The sequence below is a fragment of the Onychostoma macrolepis genome, chromosome 12 (genome assembly GCF_012432095.1).
Source record: "Onychostoma macrolepis isolate SWU-2019 chromosome 12, ASM1243209v1, whole genome shotgun sequence".
In the NCBI taxonomy this organism is placed as follows: Eukaryota; Metazoa; Chordata; class Actinopteri; order Cypriniformes; family Cyprinidae; genus Onychostoma; species Onychostoma macrolepis.
In genome coordinates, this window is record NC_081166.1 from 18060786 (window position 1) to 18087896 (window position 27111).

Below are 27111 nucleotides of genomic sequence, written 5' to 3' on the forward strand. Positions count from 1 at the left end.
GGATACCATGGACATTAGGGTGACGGCAAATGACAGTTTCCTCCTAGAGCTCTCTCTGCATCTAGCCGCAAAGATAGACATTCACACACATACGCAGAGAACACTTATCTGTACTTCAAGGTTGCCGGGCTCTGCCCTGAATCTTATCAAATTTAACTACACACACACACACACACACAAGAGCAGCTTCTTAGAGAGTAAAAAGGCAGACTAAAGCCATATTCAACTTATTTTCTAACATGCATAAAGGTAACTTTGATTAATAATTATTCAAGAAGAAACAAATATTTATTTTATGAAGGTCACGATGACTCCAGGATTCCACTCCTTCAGCAAAGACCTAAGAGAAGAACAACTCAACTTTATATTTACCCAAAGCCTTAAAATAATTTTTAAATGGTATGAGACATTCCTCATGCCTTTCTGAAAAACCCGTTGAACACAATCTTCTACATGCCTTCTGTCACTTCTTGCCTTCTGATGGTTTATACTTTTTATTTTTTAGAAAGTAAAAGGCCTTTTAGTGTAATTCTAATCATTTATTTTTCAAAGTAAATATAAGATTAACTTTTATATTTATTAGTTATATTTCAAGATTTACATTTACTGGACTGACTATTGAAGAAACTTCTACAAATCCATGACTTAATTCATCCTTACGATCAAACGGAAAGAAACATAGGTGGATATTTACATACAAAATGATTTTACATAGTTTTATTATTTTAAATCTGACATAATTTTGGAAGAGACATATTAAATAAAAAAGCTAAATAAAGCAAAATATAGGCACCAGCATGAAAAGTAAACCTTTAACATTTTGAGTGGCATTGCCTCAAGAGGGCGCTATGAGTGCGATAGAAGTTAATCTTCAGTCAGTTACATACTGACCAGCCACAATATTATATAAATATAATAACGTGTAGCGAAATTATCGTGTAGATCCCCCCATGTGCTGCTCTGCTGAATGTATCCTATGGTATCTGACCCCAAGACATTAGCAGCACATCCTTTAAATCCTACAAGTTGTGAGGTGGGGCCACAATGGAATTTTGTGGCCCAGGCACACTGTCATTTTCCTCAAATCATTCCTGAACAATTTTTGCAGTGTGGCAGGGTGCATTATCCTGCTGAAAGAGGCCGGTACTATTAGGGACCACCATTGCCATGAAAGGGTGTACATGGTCTGCAACGATCTTCAGGGCATCCGCAGAAATGAAGTGTTTCCCAGCAGAACATTGCCCAGAGCACACTCCACCAGCCTGCCTTCTTCCCATAGTGCATCTGCATCCTGCTGCCATCTCTTCCCAAGAGCCTCAAAATTCCAAATGTCCATTTTTATATCTCGTAAGTTATTAGGAGAAATATTTTTATTAAATAAAACAACTAAGAGGCCTCAATAGCAATGAAATCAATAACATTGTCCTCTGGTTTCATAAGAGTGATGGTCTCTGTCCAAAGTGCTAGTTCCCATATTTGTAAAATTCCTGCGAGATGTCAGATGTTTCTATCTTTTTCTATCTTTTGATGTAGAGGACAGCCACTGTCTCACTCGTAAAACAATCTCACAGAGTATGAAATAAGGGAATAAAAGTGCAAAAGGTGTCTAAAAATTTACAGTATGTGTGTCGACTGGGGTGTGTATCCGCTAAGTCTCAAAACTGAGTAACAGAGAAGTGTCTGCTAGGTGTATGGTGTCATCGTTATTAAATTTATTTCATTTCTATCTTATAGACTTTCTTTTGCTGTTTCTGTCAAGTCTATGTATTTGTGTTCTTTCCACCCTTTACATTCTTTCTGGACTATAGCAAAGTTTAAGTTAGATCTCTGTTCAAAGCTACAATAAAACACCAACATTTGGCAATGCTGTAGTTACACATATTTTAATAAATCATAAATTTCAACATTCTTTTCAGTGTAGGAGATTTACTGATTTGTGCTATTCTAAGATGCTTTCTACTGTCATTCTTCAGAAAAGTTAATATCATCTAGTGTCAGCCCAAATAGGACATTACACAGTTATGTGCTATTACATCTATAATACAGCACAAGACACATTAGAAGCACTTGCGTGGCAATGATGTCTTGTTGTCCTCCAACCACTGAGAGTAACATAACTCCCCTAAGCTCCAAATAACAATGAAACAAAAAGACTGATATTAGTCAGTCTTTATATTAGACTGCCTTCATTATCAGACTCTCCATGTAAATCCCAGAGGCAATGGAAAGGAAAGGGTTTTTGTCTGCTGAAGGCTATAAGCCTTTTAAGCACAATACATACAGTATACCCACCCCCTTCAAATTATGCACTTACTCTTTTAAATTATTTATAGCATTAAAAAGTTTTATAAATAAAGGAATTAATAGTAGCCTACTTTAAATGTTTAAACTGATGGCACAAAGACTCATATCAGTAAGGAAGGTGTCAGGATCCTGCCCTCACTGTTTTGTCAGTCTTGTCTCCGTTTCATGTTATGTTTGTTTTGTGTCTGAGCACATGGCTTTGTCTTTGTTGTTGTCTGCCATGTGCTCCTCCTGTCCTACCTCCTTGTTACCTGTTACCACGGCCCCTTGTTTAGTCCTTGTGGAGTCCTCGTTTGTCTGAGTGTCGTCACCTGTCCCTCTCGTTCTCCCCTTGTGTCCTTGTTATTCTGAGTTTTCTCACCTGTCCCTCATGTTCATTTTGTGTCTGAGCACATGGCTCTGTCTTTGTTGTTGTCTGCCATGTGCTCCTCCTGTCCTGCCTCCTTGTTACCTGTTACCACGCCCCCTTGTTTAGTCCTTGTGGAGTCCTCGTTTGTCTGAGTGTTGTCACCTGTCCCTCTTATTCTCTGCCTTTCCCTCTTGTGTTGCCAGTTCGTTGTGCTTTGTCTCCATGTGTGCTAGTTAGTCTACCTTTTGTAAAACTGAGAATTCCCCGCCTAGTTGTCTGTTGAGTATTAAGTCTCGTGTCAGTACCCAGTCTAGTCTCGTCCTGTCCTGACCTGCAGGCTGAGCTACTGGTCTTCCCCCTGAGTCTGCCACGCTGCCAGGCCTGTGTTGTGCCTGAGACATCGTGAGTGTGGAGTGGCTGGAGAGTGGTGAGGAACGTTGGGCCACTGCTGCTAACCTCCGGCCTCCTGCTTCGCTGCATTCTCTGCTCTCTGGCGGTCAGCCATCCCGGACTGGACTCTGTGGCTGTACACCCAGGCCTGCCTGCCTACAAGTCATTCCCTGCCTATTGTTTGGACTGTTTACTCCCCTCCTCATGTCTTGTCTGCAAGTTTGTCCAATAAAACTGTTAACACTCACTCTGCATTTGAGACCTTCCTCCAGATCCTTGACAGAACGAACTGAACAGCACTGGACTCAGCAGAATAAGTATCAAGATCCTGCCACCTGCTAATGCCCGGGAGAGGCTGGCTCGCCATCGAGGTCTGGCTTACCTTTGACAACAGGGAATGCCTCCTCCACCTAAGCCTGCATGCAGCAACCACTCTGCTCCACTTCTCTTGTCAGTCAAGACCAAGATCCTCTTCTGACTCCTACTCAGAAGCGAAGGGCAAGAATGAAGAGGGCTCTTCAGTCGGCTGCATCCATTCATGACCCTGACACCTGCCCAGTCACCCCTGAGTCTGCTGAGATCGCTCATGTTTCCCTTGAACCAGTTAAGTCAGCTGTTGTCATCTCCCAGACAAATAGGTCAGTCCCAGTTACTTCTGAGTCTGTTGAATCTACCTCAACTTTCCCAGAGATAGTCAAGAGTCTTGAGCCTGTCAAGCCCACTCCAGTCACATCGGAGCCAGTCAGACCCGATCCTATCACTCCAGATCCAATCAAGCCTACTCCAGTCATTTCCAAGATGGCCAAGTTGGCAGCTATCCAGTCACTTCCAGTCAGTGCTAAGCCAGAGTCAACTTCCGTCATCCCTGAATCAGTCACCTTCACTACCGTTATCCAGGAACAAGTTGTCAACCACAGTCATCACTCAGTCACTGAAGTTTGCACCAGTCACCTCTGAGTCTATCAAGTCAACCTGTGTCTTCCCAGAGTCAACTGAGTGCACTCCTGTTATTCAAGAATCAGTCACGTCTAATGTTGTCCCTCAGTCCCTAAGCTCTGTTCCCGACTTGTCAAATTCTGCCGGGCCAATTCCTGTCTCCACTGAGACTACCAAGATCACAACCTCTCTGCCAGTGTTGGCCGAGTTGGCTACAGATACTACAGAGACGGTCAACTACACAGTTTCTATCTGTCAGGAGAGGAGGAAAGCGGCCCGTGCTGTGTAGTCTAATGCCCTTCCTGTTAGATCCACTGAAGCCATATTTTTGAATCCTGTCTTGTCTACAGAATGTGTTTCCGCCATGTCAAGACTAAGAACGTTCCTGCTAGTCAAGTCTAAGAATGGCCCTGCTTGTTATGTGACGTCAACAGGTGTTCCTGTTAGTCAAGTTGTGTCCACAGAGGCCATTACTGAACAGTGGCTACTCTCACTGTGTTAGCCACGAAGGCCATTCTAGCTGCTCTCATTCAGCCCGTTATGGTCGTGGAGGCCATTCCAGTGGCTCACATTCAGCCCGTTATGGACACGGAGGCCATCTCCGAGCACCCCGCTCTCTCTGTCACAGCCATGGAGGCCGTTCCTAAGCAGCCCGTTGTCACGGCTGCTGAGGCCTTCTCTGAATCTCTTGCCAACCTAATCAAGTCCACTAGGGAGTTTCTCGCCACCATTGCTGTGGCCACCAAATACGAAGTTACCGAAGAGGAGTCCCCAGAGTCCGCTATGGAAGAGGTTGTTTTGAAATCTGCTCCAGTGTCGGCTCCAGGAAAGTGCTTTGCAGGCCTGCCTGTCTACAAATCATTCCCTGCCTATTGTTTGAACTGTTTACTCCCCTCCTCACCATCTCACATCTTGTCTGCAAGTTTGTCCAATAAAACTGTTAACACTCACTCTGCATTTGAGTCCTTCCTCCAGATACTTGACAGAGTTGTTGTAGTGTACATAGAGGGTTCTACTCAATTTTTTAAAGGGATAGTTCAAACAAAAGTAAAAATGGTTGTCATTAACTCACTTTTATGAGGTTCCAGACCTTTATGACTTTATTTCTTCTGTGAAACACACAAACACAATTTTTTTTTTTTAAAAGTGTTAAAGGTAAATGAGGCCCAGTGCTAGACAAAAACAGTTCAAAAAAATCTTCTTGCGAGCAATTCATATCTGTAAGACTAGATTCATTAGAGGTTTAAGCAGCTTCAAATGGCAGGTCTAGTTCACAGCTATAACTATTTTGAAGTTATTTTATTCAGTCAGCTGCCTTATGTGTTTGCTGCATTTAGTCTGGAAGTCAAGTATATTCTTTGCGCAGAAATATATTAGGAAAATAAGTTTCTTTCATCAATGACATTGATTTCAAATCACAAAAACACAAACAATCTGGAAATTATTTGTTAAGGTGGCACATTTACATAACTGATAATTACATTTATATTAAAAATGTTAAATTATACATTTGTAATAAAAAAAATGTAAAAAAAAACTTTTTTTAAAGTCACAATGAAATGGAAACTCTCAAGGATCTGGAGGGAAGACTCAAATACAGAATGAGTGTAAATAGTTCTATTTAACAAGCTTGCAGACAAGACGAGAGAAGGTGAGGTGGGGAGTGAACACTGTCCAAACAATAGGCAGGGAATACGACTAGAAGTCAGGCAGGCTGAGAGAGAGGCTGTAGGGTCCAGCCCCGGATGGCTGTAGGCCAGAAAGGAGAAGGGACTGTGCAGGTGATGACAGCGGTGGCCTGACAGGAACATGCGGTGCAGCCACTCCACACCAGCGATCTCACAGACACAGCACAGGACTAGCTGTGGCGCAGATGGAGGGGGCAGACCAGGAGCTCAGCAGGCAGGACTGGACTGGACTGGACTGGACAAGACAAGACAAGACAAGACAAGACAAGACAAGACAAGACAAGACAAGACAAGACAAGACAAGACAAGACAAGACAAGACAAGACAAGACAAGACAAGACAAGACAAGACAAGACAAGACAAGACTGACAAAAGACAAAATTCAACTAACTAAGCAGGGAATGTTCAGTATGACAAAAAGGGTAGACGAGCTAGCACGCAGACACATACGTACAACAGGTAAGAATCAACGAACTGACAACACAAGAGAGAAAGGGAGCACAATATAAAGGAGCGGAGAACATGAGGACCTGGTGAGAACATTCAGACAAACGAGGTCAGAGACATGAGGAGCAGGTGACAACACTCAGACAAACCAGGACTAAACAAGGGGGCGTGGCAATGGGAGACAGGGAGGCAGGACGGGAGGAGCACATGGCAGACAACAACAAAGACAGAGCCATGTGCTCAAACACAAAACAAACAAGGAAACATGGAACACAGACAAGACTGTCAGGGGAGATCCCTGACAGAAACAGCGACAGATCTTTTCTTTCGTATTGCAACGTACATTCAGATTATCCAGATTTACAGATTATTGAAAAAGAATGCCATTTAATGCTGACTATAAATGGTCAGGCATGTTTTCTGAATAAGGTAAAGGTCAAAACAGGAGGGCACTAATAGATCTTTAGACTTTGAAATAAGAAAAAAAATGGCAAAAAAAAGTCTTAAGCCTCTTTGGCAGAATTAAAAAACATGCAACCAAGTACCAAACAGATGACGTGAATATAATCAACCAAACGTACTTCAAGAATACACATGCTTAGCTCAAGAAGTAATTACAAAGGCAAGTGCAAACTTATGAAGAAAGAAGGGTTTAGCACTGGACTTAAATAGGGCGAAACGTTTAAATTTAAGAATATAGCTGTAAACAACAATTATGTGGTCAAGCATGTTAGTAACATTAGACATCACATTAAGAATGATCCAAAGAATAAAACAAGCATATTATACTAGTTGTTTCAAAACAACTTATGCCAAACTTTTATAGTTCTGTGAAGCCATGTTCCCAAGGTCACATGCAAAATTTCGTCTTTATAAGCCAAATAATTGTTACAATACAACATCACTTCAAGCTTGACATTGTTGCCATCAACTTTACTAGGATGTTGCATGAAAAAAACAAAAACTTAACTATTAATGTAAAATGGCAGACTGGGAAAATGATTGACCTTGGGAAGACTCAGACTCAGAGCATCACTGTATTTCATATGACAAAAGGAGTTTAAATATTTAATGTTTTTCAACCACTTGGTGTTGCTTTTTGAAACTGCTAATACTTCCATGGCAATTCTTTGATGCATTACAGGTGAGAACATCAAAGTGTGGAATATTAACTTTTTTTGATATTTTTTTAACTTTATTTCTCATATTTGTGACTTTTTATGTCACATTGTTTCTTATTTTAAACCTTGTTTAACAATTATCTTTTTATTTTTTGCTCTGTGGTGGAAACAGGATGAATAAGAATAAAACAATAGGGGTGTCACACCTTCTGGACTCTTAACAAACGTACACAATGAGGATTATTAACTTAAATGAATAATTTATGCCTGCTGGAGTTATCTAGTGACTAGCAGACAGAATTACTATGGTATCTGTGGGTCTATCCATCTGCAGATCAGATAGCGGTGGCAAACTGATGAATAAAAATGCATTAGTAACAACTAATTAATTAGTAATTAGTAACACTGTTACATTCTTGTAATGTGCCAAAATTCTTTATTTCTTTTTGTTGTTTATATTTCTATTTCTGTTTGTTTGCATTCACCTATATCTATATTCTTGGCACACACATTTTACAAATGTGGTATTATGGAAAGTGTGGCAATATTGTTTCCTCTCCTTAGCTGTGACCTGTCCTTGTGTAGATCTTAATGCTGAACATTCTAAGGATGAATGTTGTGGGGTGGGGAGGGGAATGGGGTCCATCTGCTTCCATAACAAGACCTGACCTTGACTCTCACAGTCTTATTTATTCTGCTGTATAAATTCAGGAACCATTGTCAGCACTATAATTTGGATTTTGAAATAATCCCGATCCCTTGGGTTTATTCTCTATTCACAGGGAGGTAGAAGTCCCCAGGTTTCATCAGCAGGAGGAGCTTTCTGAAGCTGCCTTTATCTTTTATACATCTCCCAGCCCAGACATATTTTCTGCAAATGGATGCCCTCTGGAGAGATAGATAATTTTCTAAATGTAGCTGACAAATGGCTTCAGATCTTACATGCATTTATACTTTCCTCAGACAATCCTCATAACTGGCAAACCCCTGAGATGTGGTTCACTACAGGAATGGAGTCTTCCTATTCAAAGAATATGTGGATAAGGGATCATGTACAGTCCATTGCTCATTACTACACAACAAATCAAATCAAATTTTAATCAGAAATATTAACTAGATTATATACACAACCTCATGTTTATGCTGACATATAATTGCATATAATCTCATGTCACAAAGTTTATTAAATTAACACAATGTATGTTCAGCACTTCAGATTTTCTGTTAAAGGGGTCATCAAATGCAAAATTCACTTTTACATGTTGTTTGAACTGAAATGTGTGTTGGCAGTGTGTGTACACAACCACCCTATAATGATAAAAATCCACCCAGTGTTTTTTTTTTAAATTATTTATTTTTTAAATCCCGATAAATGATAACCCCTTTCTCAAATCAAGCCGTTTTCAGATTCTTGGATGTGTGATGTCACACAGACCCAGGCCGCTCACGTGATTATTGATTGACAGATTGACGTTTTATCACAGACCCGCCCTGAGTGAGCTGTCAACAGTCTGCCATAGTTTTGACATCGGAGCAGGTGTAGACAAGAAAGGCTCCTAAGCGATTGAGGTTCCCTATGGTTACAAGCCAAAGAACCACTTAACGGTGCTATATAGCACCTCAACTACCACAAAGAACCGCTGAAGAACCTTTGTGTGTGTGTGTGTGTGTGTGTGTGTGTGTGTGAAGGGTCAGGGAGTCTATCACAAATTCCTTCCAGTGCACTGGAACATTTGCTCCTTAAAAAATCCAACAATGCACAGCAAAATCCAGGGTGCATTGATGCTCCCTTAACAGAAAATCTGAAGTGCTGAACATAAATTGTGTTCATTTAATACATTTTGTGACATGAGAAATGCAATTATATGTCAGCATAAACACATGAGGTTGTGTATATAATTTAGTTACTATTTCTGATTAAAATTTGGCTGAAATGTTGCATTGATATGCAACAGAACAAGCATAAACTTTAAACAGCATAAAAAAAATACTATGCAAATAATCAACTGAATTTAATTATTTATATAGTTTCACACAGAGCTCAGAAAGAAAACATATTAGTAATTTTAAAAGTTTGATAAATTAAAGCTTATCCATATGTATCCACATTTAATTTAAATGCAAAGCTTAAAATTAATTGCCACTTCATGTAATAATTATATGAATATATTATATGAATTATGAACAATTATAATTTATATAATATAAATATAATAAATAAGTAGCCGCAAAAGTCGGGCAATTTTGTCTCTAAAATTCTAACTGCTTTAATTTGGAGCTAGAGATATGGGGGAGTGGCTTCATTGCATCAGATATACAGTATGTCCCTTTGCTCACAGCTAATTGGACCAGTTTGGGTTTGAGATCTCTAACCCAGAATACAACCTTCTCCGGAGCAGGGTAGCTGTGTAACACAAGTTACCATGGTGACGAAACCCGCTCAAAACCAACCCGTCTTCTTGAGCCCCAAAACTCAGTGTTTGTTAAACTAAATGCAAACTTACCTGGGTAAAAACTGAAACCCGCTTTGTGCTACAGGCCACTGTTCTGTTTATTTTCAGTGTGTTTTGGTTTAGTCCTCCCTGTTTCCATTTTGCCTGTGTTTAGTTTGACCTAGTTTCTTCTTTTTCTCAGTTTTCCCACCACTTGTTTGTTCCCATGGCTTCTGATTTAGTTTCACACCTGTTCTCCCTTCCATTGATTACTCCTTTTATGAATAATAGCCCTCAGTTTCGTCAGTCCTTTGTCTTGTGTTTGTCATCAGATCGCTCGTCTGGAACAACCCCTTGGGCTTTGCACTTTGCACCTGGGTTATTGTTGTTGTAAACCCCACTTTTTAACCCCAGGAACATTTCACACTTGTAATCTAGAAGTGGGGTTAGGGGGTTAAACTACCCTCTCTCGATGTCTCTTGTTTCCGTCGCTTTCAGGTATAGAATGGAATTATGCTGTACAGAATGTTATTCTTCGGTTTAAGATTTAGGTGTACACTAACATTACTCAGGGACACGGACATTGATGGAACATTTATATATCATCAATATTAATGTCTATTGAACTATTGAATGAATGAATAAATATACTTTAAATTTAATATTTCAATACCTTAATAGTTTATTAGCATTTTATTTTGTATTTATACAGCATAAGGTATATCTAGATAGATGTACAATATGAACAAATACATGTACCATTCTGATCCTGCTTGATTTTGCTGTTAGCGACCCCTAGTGACAATCTGGTTTATTAATTAAAGTAGAGCACATGCTGTTCAGACACTTGAGAGAAGACATGGACGATATCCATCTCCAATCCTCATTTACGCTTGAAACGGAATTGTCTGTAAGTGTCAATTTTAACAATTTTATAAATGTTATGTAGTTCTTATCAATGCCATTTATCATGAAGGTGTGTCACTGCCACAGTAAAGCCCTGCACGATGCTCACTATATAGTTTTAAAGAAGAACGTTTTATAGAAGACATTGTAAATGTATGTATGCCATGCTTAAATGTTGGTTTTTTTCTTTTTCTTTTTAATCTGCATGGTTTGTTGAATTTGAACACTTGCATATGCAAATGTCTGAGTGGGAATTAGGGGGACTTGTTGGACTAAGGAATCTTATTATAATTGACCTGTCAATTACGGGGAGTGGATGGCCATTTTGGAAAGGTGTTTTTGGTGAGGTGGCATGTTTTTTTGTTTTTTTTTTAGCCTTTTCATCAGGACTTTCAGTTTGCTACCTACACCAAAGCAGAAAAGGACCGAGTCAGCAGACTGTTGAGTATCATCTCTATTATTACCTTTTGTTTGCATGGACTAAGGGCCGTACGTTGTGCTGTGGGCAATGAGCCTACTCATGAACTTTCACTATTTTGAATATGTTAAATAGGTGATATAGCTTACATACTGTAACATATTTAAGATATATATTCTCATCCAAATATTAGAAATGTAGCCTACACATTTTCTGCTGTTGTTTTTTCAGTTTTTACACCACTTGGTTCTCCAGAAGCCATCAAAGCTTTCCTGTTCTACAGACTTTGACTTTCGCAAACAAATTGTGTACCTCTCTGCAGGATCTAGAGGGGTTCAGATCTTACACATTCATTTCTTTTTCACAAGCTCAGGGAAAAAGTTAGCATATTTTGTGATGCATCAATTTAAGCTATTACTGCTGTTGCACACAAAATAAAGTCCAGGCCTGGTCCTCTCTCATCTTGCACTATCGTCACTCCTCCTTTTATTCTTCCGGAGCTCCAGAAAAATACTGAAAACGATGCTACCAATTTTAAACTTAAGTAATAAAATGTGAAAGACATGCACAAAATCAACATTTATAAGATAAATTTAAAATGAATACAATTTAAAAATTTTTACTACATTACAGACTCACGATCTCCATGATTTTTTTAAAATATTGTATGCCCCTCACTTCCGGCCTCAGACAGGTGGCCTGGCTCATGTGTCCAGCTGAATACTATCCTTTTTTTCTTTTCTTTTCTTTTTTTTTTACCCAATAGTGTTTCAACCACTAGCGTAGCCAGAAATTTTTAAGTGGGTGGGCCTACATAAAACTGGGTGGGCCAGGTGTGTATATGAAAACTGCATGTCAAATTGCCAACAAAAAATAGAGCACCAAGGTTCATTACACAGTACTTCTAAAGCATGCATTAACATCAGTAATTTGTTATATTAATATTCATTTCAAAATTTACTAATAGGACATTATTCAAATTAAAAGTTGGATCTGTTAACATTTGCCTGAGCTGGTTAACAAAGATGAATAAACATGGTAACAAACGTATTGCTAATGTTAGTTAATGCATTAACTAACGTTAACTAAGGAAGTTTATTAAAAAGCATTACCTCAGTCTGAAACAAAGGGGCTTCGCTGATGATTTAATCAAAAGTCTCTGTCAGTTCACGCACATCGAGGACCGCAGAAATGTGCGCAGCTGCAAATTATGCAGTTTGTTGTGGCGACCAGGATCTAGCACAATGTTTATGTGTTTCTTTCCACAAAGGACGCATCTGTTTAGTGGATCAAACACTGTACCTATGCTAATATGATGTTTCAAACACACTTGGTTCAGAAGTTTCCGATCGATAAATCCAGCACCCTCAGATGGTCTGTTGGGTTTCATTTGTAGACGGTTCGGATTTATTGCTAAGACTTTTACTTTTTAAAAGAATTGATCTGATTTATGTTTGCTTCACTAGGCTATTTTCAAATTAACTTCACAAATGCGCACATTTTACTATTATATCCGTACGTCATGAACAGAGGTCGTAAACATAACATTGTGGGTGGGACTAACAGAAACGGACGAATCATCATTTTGACAAGCATATGCACCTATAGGAAGAGGGAAAACGACCTGTAATTGACCATGAAAACAAGCGTTTAATATTGTTAATAAATAAAGTTGCAGTGAAATAAGACGTTTATTAGTAACGTTTAATAAATTACATCCATTTGGAAAATTACAAACTTCTTATTGGGTGGGCCAAGTCTAGCTACGCGACTGGTTTCAACACCCTGGGTTTCTGGGTAAATTGGCAGTGGGTGAAATCACACAGACCAAAACAAAAACAGATATTCAGACACAGAACACCCATTCCAAAGTGGATTAACTGGATTTAAACTTGTTTCCTAAATATTTGCAAATATATTATTCTATTTTTATGCTTTATTACAGTCTAAAAATGCATACAGTATATTTTCAGATTACCCTCACTGAATTGGTTCTGGAACCCGGCCTGCCCAGGATTAATTTGTAACGGCGGGTAAATTGTGAACAGTGTAAAACGTTAGCAAGGCAGAAGTAAGGAATTCTTTTTGACCCAGGGTGAACTATTTAAAGTAAGAAAAGCTCTTTTGGTCATTGATATCAGATCACTAGGTGATCAAATTATTATTGACCAAATCAGTAGCCTATTAAGAGGCTCATTCACACACTTGAAAACAAACGTTGGATTATGTGGATCAAAGTATATTTGTAATAGTTGTAGTTATAAAGAGATATTTTTTCTTTTTCTTTTGGCAGCTTGACTCTCATCTAGTGCATTTTGGAGTTGTCCATCTTTGGCTACTCGCTTGCTTCAGGAAGCCAATGAATCTGTTTAAAAGTGTGCTTCAGGAGACAAGAAAATGCTGTTTTTGTGGGCCTTAGAGATGACATTATGAGAGGAATTGTGGTTTCAAAAAATATCCAGGCATATTAAAATATTTAAATGTTTTTCAAATGCCATTGAATAGAATCGAGAAGGATTAATAACTTTAAAATGATTGTTTTTATGAATAGCACAGATTTAAATTTCACATTTAAATGCCAAATAGTCTTCTTCATTATACCCTTTATTTCAGCCTTTACAAATGAATAGATTCAAAGTAAACAGAGCCATAGAGTCTAGAGAAAATGAGGAGGCAATAATGCCCATCACAACCACAATACTGTCACTTCTTGGCATCAACCTCACCAAACAATTACTTTAAAAAAAAATTTTTTTTTAATGAAAATACTGGCCATTTTAACTTAATTTGAAAGATGAATGTGTTCTCATTGTACTGAAGTATAGATTTTCACAATACATAATCCGTTGTTAATAAAATCTATCTGTGAGTTTAACATTACATGATAAATTATGAATCTACAATGCCCACTTTCATACATAAATAAACCTATTTAAACTTGTCCTTGACGTATCTCCTGTTACTCTCTTTATCCTCACTTACTCTCCCGCCTCTTTCCATGTTTCCTTCCCCCTCTCCTTGCTCTCTAGCCACTCATCCCTCTCTTTTTCTTACCTGTCCTCTCTGTCCCTCGCTGTCCAATGTTTTTTTATTTTACTCCTCTTGAATAATACATGGCCTTACCTCTTTATTTCTCTCCTGCAGGGTTTTTGGGACCGCCATTCTCCCTCGTCGTGTGAGCTGAGGTCATTCTGTAGAGGCAGAAGACACTGTCATGAGTTAATGATGACTGGAAGCCAAATACTGTTCCTGTGCCTCAGTGTTCTTCCAGTTTTAGTCTTATTCACAAATACTCCTGTATTATTCACAAATACTATAGCTTTCTCTGCAAATCTAAATGATTATCTGAAATTATCCTGCATTAAGACATCTCATACAGTGCTACACACAGTTCACAGGTTTCATTTTTTTTTTACCCCGAAAAAAAGTATTCATCTTATAATAACCACAATACGTTCTAATTAATTTTATGAGTTTTAAGAAGATTAAAATTCAAAGTGATCAAAAAATGCAATTAAATTTTATTTTACTTATGGTAGTATTAAACCTTTTCACTTTTAGTGGTTTACATTTGTTTTTGTTTTTTATAGTTTAAAGTGTATGGACACTTTAAGAATTAGTAATTGTAATTCTATGGTAGGCCATGAGATGGTAGTAAAGACTTTTTTAAGCAAAGCGTCAGGAAATATTATTTGCTTTTTTGTTTTGTTTTGTTTACACTTGCCCAAAATGATTATGTACACTCTAAAAAATGTTGGGTTAAATACAACCCAGTTCTGGGTAAATATTGGACAGAACACATGCTGGGTTGTTTTCAACCAAAAGTTGGGTTAAATGTTTAACCCAACCTTCTGGGCAGTAACCCAACTGCTGGGTAAAAACAACCCAATCGCTGGGTTCGTCCATATTTTACCCAGCGCTGGGTTGTATTTAACCCAGCATTTTTTAGATGGAAGTTGAATGCATGTGATGCTTTTAGCCTATAGATGATTACACAGATGATAGTGTCCTGTTTGACATCCCATTACCAGTGTTTGGATAGTTACTCAAAGAATGTAATATTACTCATTACTAGTTACTCCTTTCAAAAGTAATATTGTTACTTTACTTATTACTTTCTGGCAACAGTAATTAGTCACACTACTAGTTACCTTTTCTTCACGCCCCACAGAAGTTGTAACTGTGCGTCTTCCAGATAAAATTCTTCTAGAATGTTACTAACAACATATTTCTGCCTCATCATTTGACCAAAATCCACATTGGATCGCAGTCAGAAGTTATTCACACACTCAATAGTGATTGATAGTGGCATTCAAGTAGAAGTGTTGTATTCATCTCATTAATTGTCATGTGTAGCTTGAAATAATTTTTCTGTTGCCCATATGCGATTACATTTTGTTATGTATTTTATCAAATCACATGAGTTTGTAAGAAACTGTTTAATTTTCCAAAAATATTTTGAATTATATTAATATAATGTACCACATGCTGATCAGAGGGATGTAGGCTAATGCCAGAGTAAAGTAAAGCCACAACTTACACAACAGATCTTTTTTCCTGACAAAATCAATATAATGCAATATTTCTATCTGCTGAATGTAAGCTTTTCCATATTCCAAGCTTGCCTGCTGCGCTGGGGACATCACATGTATGTGCAAGCCATGAAAATTATTTAAAAAAATCTAGGAATTATTTGATTGTTAGATTTTAAATCAGCGGGGTTGAGGCATCAAAAGTAACTAAGTAACTAAGCTGTTTTATGGAAAGTAACTGTAATATTATTACTGAAATCTTATTAGTAATTAGTTACACTACTAGTTACTGCAAAAAGTAATATTATTACAGTAACTAAATTACTAGTAACTAGTTACTGCCCATTACTACAGTCTTTCAAAATACTGCACATCCATTTTTTTTAAAGAGTCACGCCCATAAACATCTCACGTCATTACGCACAGTCAAGACGCCAATAAAATAAATGCCGTGAAGAGCGCGCGGTTCGTTCTGTGAGCGTTATCTTGACAACTTGAATGGCTCTTCGCGTGTAGATGGGATGTTCTTTCTTTTATCACAGATAGAGCCAGAAAATCAGTACAGCACATGTGTGTAGTTATTACATATCATGTATTTAACTGGGACTTGGATATCTGATGGATAATGAGAGCAATATCTTTTCAGAACCAAGGACAGCTCTCAACAGCCAATATGATTTCGACCCTGACGAAGGATCGCGTGCAGGCACTCATGACTAGTTTGACATCTGAAGTGATGGACGTGCGTTTTCTTAACAAGATGCACGACACCACTACAACTTTGCCGACGCCAAGTTTCATGGATAACGAGACCAGATGCGGAGAGCCGATTTTGAGTTACGGACATGTTGAGAAAGTGCTCATCGGAGGGGTTCTGACCTTGCTTACCTTTTTAACGGTTTGCGGCAATTTGTTGGTGGTCATATCAGTGTGTTTTGTGAAGAAACTGAAGCAACCTTCTAATTACTTAATCGTTTCTCTGGCCGTTGCAGACCTGTCGGTTGCAGTGGTCGTAATGCCGTTTGTCAGCATCACTGATCTCATTGGAGGACAGTGGATTTTTGGTCGTGTTTTCTGTAATGTTTTTATCGCCATGGACGTGATGTGCTGCACCGCTTCAATAATGACACTATGTGTTATAAGCATAGACAGGTAGGTCTCCCAGATAAAGGTGCTGTAATTAAAAATAGATGCAAGCATAATTTGGTTAAACTGATCAATGGTAGATGACTGCATACATTTTAAGTGTTTAATTTAGTCTGTATATTATATGTACTGGAGAAGTTTTTACTCCATTTAAAATGTTCTCAGCGTGGTTTATTTTTGAAAATCAGTTTAGACTCATATTTTAGCTTGACTACAAATAAGCTACTGAACATTTTCACCATCATAGACCAGAAAGATACAGGCACATCTACTTCTAGTGGGGTCATGCCTGTACATTTCACAACAGAACACGCCGATAAACAGCCTAATTTAAACACATTTTCAGGAAAATGTAAACACTAAAATAATTATGAAACAATTTCTTAAAAAAAAAAAAGTAATGTAAATGTAATTAATTAGACCATTAGTCAAACAATATATATATGAAGAGTTCAGATGCAAAAGCCTCTAAGTGCCATTTTTTCAGGCTATGTTTAGGTTCAGTAATTTTACTCTAATGGCAATGTATAGGTCCTTTTCTATGCAATTAAAGTGAAATAACTGACCATAAATATAGGAGCCTGATACAAATGCTCATTTTAGAAGAATATTTCAGATGGCACTTAGATCTATATATAGAGAGAGAGAGAGAGAGAGAGAGAGAGTGTAAATATAAATGACAGCATTCACTAAAAACATAGTGACATCTAAATTAACTGGTTTTATTCAATTAAAAAATGAATGTTATCTAATATCACTCAATTTAAACACATTAAGTTATTTTCAAGCTTATAAACTTAATTTTATGGGATAATCAAGCAGATATAGCCTATCTATTCAAGATACATGTCAATTAAAGGTTACCACTTTTTTACAGTGTATGTAACATTTTTGAAAAACAATTCATGAGAACCTTGCAGTTCAAATCTCCCTTTTTATATATATTCAACTATTGTCTGCATGCATGTCAGTGTGATTATATTATAATCACTTGTTTACCTAACAAATATATCAAAAAAATAGATTGAAGGACAGAATAAAAATAATGAAATAATAAAAAACACGGTCCCACTTTATATTAGGTGGCCTTGTACTTACATTTAAATTAATCATTTTATACAATGCACTTATTGTGTACATACATGTTTTTACATTGTACTTATATTTTTAAAAATACCTGTATGTAGTTACATCTGTAATTAATTTCTGTAATTACATTTATAATTACTCTGTTGACCCATCCCTTACACCTTAACCCACACTTAAACCTACCCGTACCACCAAACCTGTCCCTAACCTTACCCATATCCCACCTCAATAGCAGTAAAAGTGTTTTGCAATACAATAAGTACATTGTACTTATTTTTTGATGTAAGTACAAAGTAGTTAAGGCCACCTAATATAAAGTGTGACCAAAAACACTGATGGACAAAACTTGTTTGACTAAAAATCTTACTGTGCCATTTACATATTTTATAGCTATTTATTCATTCATTATGACAACTAGCCCTGGTCTCTTTTCAAGGAGATATTTCAAGCTTAGATTGTACTATTCCAAATAAGGACAAAGAAAGTCACCACCAAAGTGCCCACATTTATGCATTCTTTGACAGTGATGCACTTTAACAGTCCTTTTTTTTTTTTTCTTCTTTCATTTTCCCATTCTCCACTCCATTTTCCCAGGTACCTGGGCATCACTAAGCCGTTGACGTATCCCGTGAGACAGAGTGGAAAGTGCATGGCCAAAATAGTGCTGTCTGTATGGCTTCTCTCTGCTTCCATCACCCTACCCCCACTGTTTGGATGGGCTCAGAATGTCAACGATGACAATGTGTGTCTGATCAGCCAGGACGTGGGCTACACTATCTACTCCACCGCCGTGGCCTTCTACATTCCCATGTCCGTGATGCTCATTATGTACTACCGGATATACAGAGTGGCAAAGGTGAGTGCTGCCAAACACACAATTGCTGGTTTTCCCAAAGCCGAAGACGAGGAAAGCGTGAACTGCGTGACTGCGGTCCTAAAGCTGCAGAGGGAGGTAGAGGAATGTGTGAGCTTTTCTCGCCTTCTCAAAAATGACCGTAAAAACATCTCCATCTTCAAAAGAGAGCAGAAGGCAGCAGCCACCCTCGGGATTGTTGTGGGGGCTTTCGCCGTATGCTGGCTGCCCTTCTTCCTGCTTTCCACGGCGCGGCCGTTCATCTGCGGGGTGCAGTGTAGCTGCGTGCCTCTGTGGGTGGAGAGAACACTGCTTTGGCTGGGCTATGCCAACTCGCTCATCAACCCCTTCATTTATGCATTCTTCAACAGAGACCTCAGGACCACCTACCACAACCTCATCCGCTGCCGCTATCGGAACATCAATCGCAAGCTATCGGCAGCCAGCATGCACGAGGCTTTGAAACTAGCTGAGAGACCTGACCTGGTGCTGTAGGCTGTCTGTACCCTTCATGTCTCTCTAGGGACTGATGCAGTCACACAGAGGCTGAGAGACGTTTTTGATGAATTCCTTATTGTTATCACAGAGGAGCTTTTCTGTCACTTCAATTAAGTCAAATTGCAATGACTTCAATTAAGTGAAATTGGAACGGTTGTAAAGCTTCATGAAATGTTTTATAAAATGCTTTATAAATTAGATCTTATTGCTGTAATATGTGCTTGATGAAGGAGCAAAATAGTAATCAAAATCAAAGTGCGATGAATACACACTATCATGTTCGTATTTCATGAAGTATTCTTTATTGTTTATTTCTGTGCTTATATGAGACCCTGGGCCACAAAACCAGTCATAAGAGTCAAATTGAGATGTATATATCTGAATAAATAAGCTTTCTGTTCATGTATGGTTTGTTAGGATCGGACAATATTTAGCCTATTTGAAAACCTGGAATCTGAGGGTGCAAAAAAAAATAGAGATATTGAGAAAATCACCTTTAAAGTTGTCCAAATTATGTCCTTAGCAATGCATATTACAAATTAAAAATGAAGCTTTGATATTTTTACCAAAATATCTTAATGGAACATGACCTTTACTTAATATCCTAATGATTTTTGGCATAAAAGAAACATCAATAATTTTGACCCATACAATGTATTTTTGGCTATTGCTACAAATATCCCTGTGCTATACATAAATACAAATATCTAAAGTTGACAGATTTTTAACAACAAGAGGGTGAGAAAATAATGACAGAATTTTCATTTTGGGGTGAACAATCTCTTTAAGTTTCCAAGTACCTAATTTATAAAGCATAACAGACCACTAGAATAAAGTATACAGTGTATGAGCAATCATAAAGATGTTTTGAACACTTTGTTGCAATCCTGTCCCATCTGCCCTCGAAAACACCATCAGTGATTACCACTAATAATGTGACAGCAAGCTGAGTTAGTCGTCACACCAATAGTCGTATTATTAGAAGCAAGGCATTTATTGTCTTCTAGCTGTGAGAAAGACAGGGGTGGGCAGGTGCCTTTAATTTCTGTCAGCATGCTTGGCCAACAGATGGTAAACAATACATCAACATGTACTTAGTGGCTCTGCGGATTCGACGTTCTTTGTTATTAAACGTCTATATGCATATGAAGTTACAATTAATATTGTAAGAAAAAGTACTGAATATGAATGATGAGTTGAGATTAAAATAGGTTGTTAAAAATATTAGATTCGGTCCAACTCTGAGAAAACACAGCAGACTGCTCTAATTGTAATTCAGTTAAGCTACTGTATAATTAAAATAAGAAGAAGATGAAGAACTATTAAAATTAAATACAATATTATAATTAATTGTAGAAATACTTTTTAAAGAAACTATTACAAAATATAAACAAATATAACAAAAACATACAAAGGTAAATGCATAGTATAAAACCAAAGGAGCACCAATGTTAACATTGCATTTCATGGCCAATAAGCAATAAATACATAATAAAATATATAATGTGATATAAAAATATAATAGGTGAAAAAGTAGATTCACTTTAACTGAGCGTTAGTTGACAGCATATCTAAAATAAAGCAATTAACATGGAAAAATAAATAGTTAACATTGACAGATAAAATAAAAAAACTTGAATATTGACCAATACTAAATATTGTCCCTATGCATTCCTACCTAAAATAAATAAATAAATAAAAATAATAATAAGCCTGAAAGAGAAAAGATGGAAGTGTGTCATTAAGATGCTGAGGGAAACAAACAAACTGCTGAGGTCAATTAATTAAATAGGATTAATTAAAAAAAAAACTTTTGTTTGTGCTTTAGTATTTGGACACTTGGACTATTCTACATGAATCCACATTATGCTTTTATGATTGGCCTGATACTCATTGTATAAAGATTTGAAAGAAATGCTTTGAATGCATCCGTGGTGAGGATGCATATTGTCCTTTGTTCTATACAGAAAGGGAAATGAATGGGGATGTCATCAGCGGAATGAGTCAAGTATCTAAGACTAAAAAGCAAAGGATGTTAGGAGTTATTAGCTAGGCCACATTGCAAAACAAGAAAGCTTTTCCAAGTGTTTCAGAGAATCTATACTGGTCAAGAGGTTTTGTTCTCATGTTATACCTGAACTGAACATGAACGACTGTTCTTTAAATTGTACCTTTTTCTGAATGCTGTGACACACTGCCCTGCTGAGTCTTTCAGTCTTGTTTTTCCATCTACGGTGGCACAGCATGAGGGCTGGTTCCTGTCCATTTACCAGGGGCTCTTTTGGAATCAATGTACCTGCAAATATATTCAGATTTAAGGCTTCAATGTGACATGCAATAGCGGTGTACTCTATTCACAGAAGACATCTGTCAGTTTAATATTGTAAATTACGAGGTTAGACTGTAGTCCTGTAGTTTAATTCTAGACATATATAGCATCATTTTAAAAAACTTTAACACTAGCAGTTATCACTATTATATGAGCTTTGATATGGTTTATTGCTACTGATGCCATTGTTTTTCATGTTCTCCATGCAGTCTGGCAAAAAATAATATGAATATCTGAACAATAACAGTGTTTGCAAGGCAGCACTGTCTTGATATTTGTTCTTTTTTAATGTGATGTTGAAAAGTTAATAAAAGTTCAGTTAATTCAAATTGTAACTGACAGTGTTGGAACCTTGTTGTATTATTTACATACTGAATTACAATTGATATTCTTTCTTTCATCTATTGTCCTTGCATACATTTAACCATTTATAGTATATAATGATTTGCACAATGTCTTGAGTGTCATGGCAACAGCCTAACAAAAACTAAGCCTAAAAATGTACTTCAACCTTTAACACTCTTCACACGTTTGCTGTCTTGCAAAGCACGGGTATTTGCTTTCGGAAATGCAAATCTAGTTTCAATATGCAGTTCAAATTAAAAAGAAATGTATGTCTTTTTGCGCAGTAAAGATGATGTATTAAACATTATTTTGTGGTGAGGTTTATATTATCACACATACACTGGCATGGCAACATTAATTGCAAGATTTTTTCAAAATACACTGATTCTCTTAAAACATCTGTTAGTAATGAGTGCAATCAACAAAGATAGAACTTACTAATTACTGTATTATTACTAATTACAGACTTTATTAATATTGTACGTTTTAATCCAATCATCTAATACACCCCCTTTTAAATTTGGCCATCTGCAAATAATTAAATATTTCAGGAATGTATTCCAGTACATCAGTGCAGGGAGGCTCATTTCAAGGTGAATCTATTGCCACCAGTTTCAAAAGCACCGGCACACAAATCAGTTCAATTAGAGAGACACGTCCTTCAACCTACACCATTTATAAAGGATGAAAGAGTGATGTTTTCCAGCCTGGAGAGATACTAAAGATACCGATCTTCTGTATGGCTATCAAGCTCTGGAAGCTACATATGGTGGCCGAGAGAGCTCAACGCGCTGCAAATAGAAAAAAACACCTGCAAATTAAGAAAACAACTTCATCAATTCGACAACGCACACGCTGCAAATGCTCACAACACAACCAAATAAAGAAACACGCAGCAAATAAAATTCTTTATTTGTGTTGTGAGCATTTGTAGCGCGTTTCTTTATTTGTTTGCGTTGTGAGCATTTGCACCACCTGCTGTCAGACTGATGAAGACGTTTTCTTGATTTGCTGGTGCTTTTTCTATTTGCATGTGTTTTCTGAAGTTGCAGCGCGTTGAGCTCTCTTGGCCACTGTAACATTCTTCACGCTTTACATCCTACTGATCAAACAGAGATCTTCCATACAAAAACACTATTTTTTTTGGTGTGTTTTATCATAGACATATCACATAAGCACTCTCCACCAGTTTGATGTCTTTGAATATTAGTGTAATGACATTAATTTCACCTGGCATCACTATAAGTGCAATCTAAATTTATAAAGGAAAGTGAGAATGAACCTGTCTGCTGTTCTTCAGTACACAGTGGGCCACAAGCAGATTCCACACAATAAGCCACTCCATGTGAACATGATTTCCGCCGCTACCTCTGAAACAAAGAAGTCTCAAGACTAATAAATCACACAGTCCTGAAGGACAGTCCAAACACACTGAAAGCAAGAGGAGGTGATATTATTAGACATCATCGGGGCTCTGGCACACAAACGGGAAGTACAGGCTAACAAGAAATTCTCATTAAGCACCCTGTGCATCCTATTTTGGCCGTTTAAAAAAGTCTGAACGTTATGCTGCTTGACATTGAGGCTTTATTTCCAGGAGCCTGAACGTCTCCTTCTTTGATGAGAAGCTGTAATTGACCAGCTGTCCTGGCGGTTAAAGTATTGCCCTTTGATACAATCAGACTATCATTAACAGAACTTCACAATCAGTCAGGAATAACTCCTCTGAGATTTCTGAGACAGCAGGTACCATTACTAACAAGAAGTCAGGGATTAATGGATGACAGCAATTAAGAACATGTATAATGAAGAAAGTGAGAACAACCTCTATAAATGCTGATTGATTTGTTCAACTGTTTTATGCCATTAATTCACTAGCCACTGTGAAATGTTTAAATGTTCCCAATGGGAATGAATACGATTGTCACAGGAACAGGATAGGAGCTTAAAAATAAAGACGTGAGGCTTAATTGCATCTGACAATGACTTTGAACAGAGAGACCATCAATATTCTGTCCATGCTTTCTGCAGATAATGGAATAAAAATTGCTTCTTTTTTTTTTTAAATAGCAAGGAAGACATGATTTTGATTTAAATAAATAAAAATATGTCATTGATGAACACTACATAAGACAGATACAGAGGTCCAAAAAGAAAGATGAGGGTCAGGGATTTAAGTGTTTATTCAAATTGTTAGTTAAAAAAAAAAAAAAAGTTAAAAAGTTTAGTTTAAAGAAAGAAATTTATAATGAGTAGTACTTATCAGCTAGGCTTTCACAATGCAGATGGATGGCAAAGAACTTTGCCTCTTGACTGGTTAAGTTGGTAAAGAAGCTGATTCGTTAGGTTTGTAGTTATTTTAAGCTCCTCAGCTTTTGCCAGCATCACAGCAGGTCTAGCTGTCGTCCTGTGCTAATGTGGAGAGGCTGGCTGCCATTGCACTAATCTCACTCTTCAGTGAACCTGGAGACCCAATTACTCTATCACACATATTGAGATGGTGAGTAAACATCTCTCATTTAACATGGCTGACATGACATTAGTTACTGATATTTATATGGAGCAACATGTGTAGTTAATCTCTTTTTTTTTTCACCATTTGGTATGGTAATTAAATTCTTTATAATAAAAGTAAGCACTTTATAAATGAACATTGTGCATGCATTGATTTTAAAGATAAAATACATATGTTCTAAATTTATGAAATACATTCGGAATTCAAATATATTGAGGCCTGGGTGACAATTTCAGGATTTAGTCTTCATACTCTGACATATAAGTGGAGAAATTGCATTTCACTCTGGTCAAAAAGAAACTTACAGAGTGCAACCTTCTGCTCACATACTGTTATTCACCAGGGCAACATTTTCAAGGACCTTTCATCAGGCAGCAAGGGGCCAAGGGTTTGTACAGAATGTCAGGTGTCAGCTTTATTGTCTAAATTGGAAATCCTCAGAGGATTTATTCACATCATGTTTTTCAATGAAGTCTGAGAGTGCCATAAATCCTAAAAAAAGGTCATCTTACAAGCTTTCTCCTATGTTCAAACATGCATTCAATCAATGGGGGACTAAAGAATCATCTTTAAAATTCAACTTGGCTTTGTTTGTTGAGGTTGTTTTGGTAAATAAAGAACCCTGTAACTCATTATAATCTATCCTTGCAGGTTGTCTGTGTTTATATGTGTGAGAAGGATGATTGAAGTGAGAACGTGCGGGGTGCCAGCCTGGAACACAGGGTGCAAACTGCAATCAAATGACACAGTTGTCTTTGTCTTTTCAAGGTTACATCTCATTTGTGTATTCTTTCACATTAAGTCCCCTGATGACAGCGCTTTCAAAATCAGGATCTTCTTAGTCGCAATCTGCTAAATATTTCTTCTGGTTAAGCAAGATTTCATTTCCATTTTATACCTACAACTATCCTGACCGATGTTTGGGTCACCCAATCCACTCTCACTATATTTTTACCTCTAAATGGGATGGACCTCACTGTAAGAAGCAGTCATGTACTGCGATGCTCAAAAAATTATTCATAGATGCTTATGTAAGTCAATCTCTCAACTTCAGCAAAGCCAAATGCCACGTTATTGCAGCACTGTGGCACTCCATGAAATAAATTAGGCAATGCCAGAGATGCTTTTTTTAACATCACTTCTTACATGTGCTGTGATTTGTAACAATCTTTGCTTCATTTTATGCATTATTGCAGATTGGTAATTGATTAATTTAGATGAGTAATTAAGATTAGAAAATAGGTTAATAGCGGTTCGCTGATTGTGCTGGGGCGAAATTAATGTGAAACTGTTTCTATTAAAATCAATTACCCTGAAGTGCTGAGAGACCCATTTTACATGGCCATTGGTTGAACCAAAAACATAATGAAACTGGTTAAATGTATTTTTTTCCTCTGGAATTTAAAAAAAGCCCTGGTGCCTGCTGTCTCAGCTGTTTCACACAGATTATGTGCTGACATTTGAGGTTGCAAAACTAAAACTAATTCTCAAAAACAAAATGTAATAACGTTCATGCACAAGAAGAGCGTGGCATACAGCCACAGACTAATTCAGTTTCAGCATTCTTATTAGAACATATCGCCTATTAGGTCTTCTTATTGAATTGTACCTGTTTGGTGCCATTCCATGAAAAAAGACTTTGATATGCATGTTAGCTAGCAAGAAAAAGAGTGCCATATCAGCAAACAGCTAAAGAAACTTATGTGGGCCATCAAAAAAAAAAAAAAAAAGGACACACACACACATATAATATATACAGTGGGTACGGAAAGTATTCAGACCCCCTTAAATTTTTCACTCTTTGTTATATTGCAGCCATTTGCTAAAATCATTTAAGTTCATTTTTTTCCCTCAATGTACACACAGCACCCCATATTGACAGAATAACACAGAATTGTTGACATTTTTGCAGATTTATTAAAAAAAAGAAAAACTGAAATATCACATGGTCCTAAGTATTCAGACCCTTTGCTGTGACACTCATATATTTAACTCAGGTGCTGTCCATTTCTTCTGATCATCCTTGAGATGGTTCTACACCTTCATTTGAGTCCAGCTGTGTTTGATTATACTGATTGGACTTGATTAGGAAATCCACACACCTGTCTATATAAGACCTTACAGCTCACAGTGCATGTCAGAGCAAATGAGAATCATGAGGTCAAAGGAACTGCCTGAAGAGCTCAGAGACAGAATTGTGGCAAGGCACAGATCTGGCCAAGGTTACAAAAAAATTTCTGCTGCACTTAAGGTTCCTAAGAGCACAGTGGCCTCCATAATCCTTAAATGGAAGACGTTTGGGACGACCAGAACCCTTCCTAGAGCTAGCCGTCCAGGCAAACTGAGCTATCGGGGGAGAAGAGCCTTGGTGAGAGAGGTAAAGAAGAACCCAAAGATCACTGTGGCTGAGCTCCAGAGATGCAGTCGAGAGATGGGAGAAAGTTGTAGAAAGTCAACCATCACTGCAGCCCTCCACCAGTCGGGGCTTTATGGCAGAGTGGCCCGACGGAAGCCTCTCCTCAGTGCAAGACACATGAAAGCCCGCATGGAGTTTGCTAAAAAACACCTGAATAAGATTCTCTGGTCTGATGAGACCAAGATAGAACTTTTTGGCCTTAATTCTAAGCGGTATGTGTGGAGAAAACCAGGCACTGCTCATCACCTGTCTAATACAGTCCCAACAGTGAAGCATGGTGGTGGCAGCATCATGCTGTGGGGGTGTTTTTCAGCTGCAGGGACAGGACGACTGGTTGCAATCGAGGGAAAGATGAATGCGAGTACAGGGATATCCTGGACGAAAACCTTCTCCAGAG

The 27111-nt window shown here is 37.6% G+C and overlaps 1 protein-coding gene across 1 annotated transcript in view; it reads left to right on the forward strand.

Annotated features, from left to right (window-relative positions):
• The window catches only part of LOC131550808 (5-hydroxytryptamine receptor 7), a 34702-nt gene extending 12929 nt beyond the window's left edge, over positions 1 to 21773 (forward strand). Inside the window, exons 2-3 of the mRNA XM_058793226.1 lie at positions 16170 to 16675; positions 18353 to 21773. Of these exons, the coding sequence (XP_058649209.1) occupies positions 16170 to 16675; positions 18353 to 19106 (1260 nt within the window). The 3' untranslated portion in view covers positions 19107 to 21773. The remainder of the gene's footprint in view (positions 1 to 16169; positions 16676 to 18352) is intronic.
• Positions 21774 to 27111: the final 5338 nt, after the last annotated feature.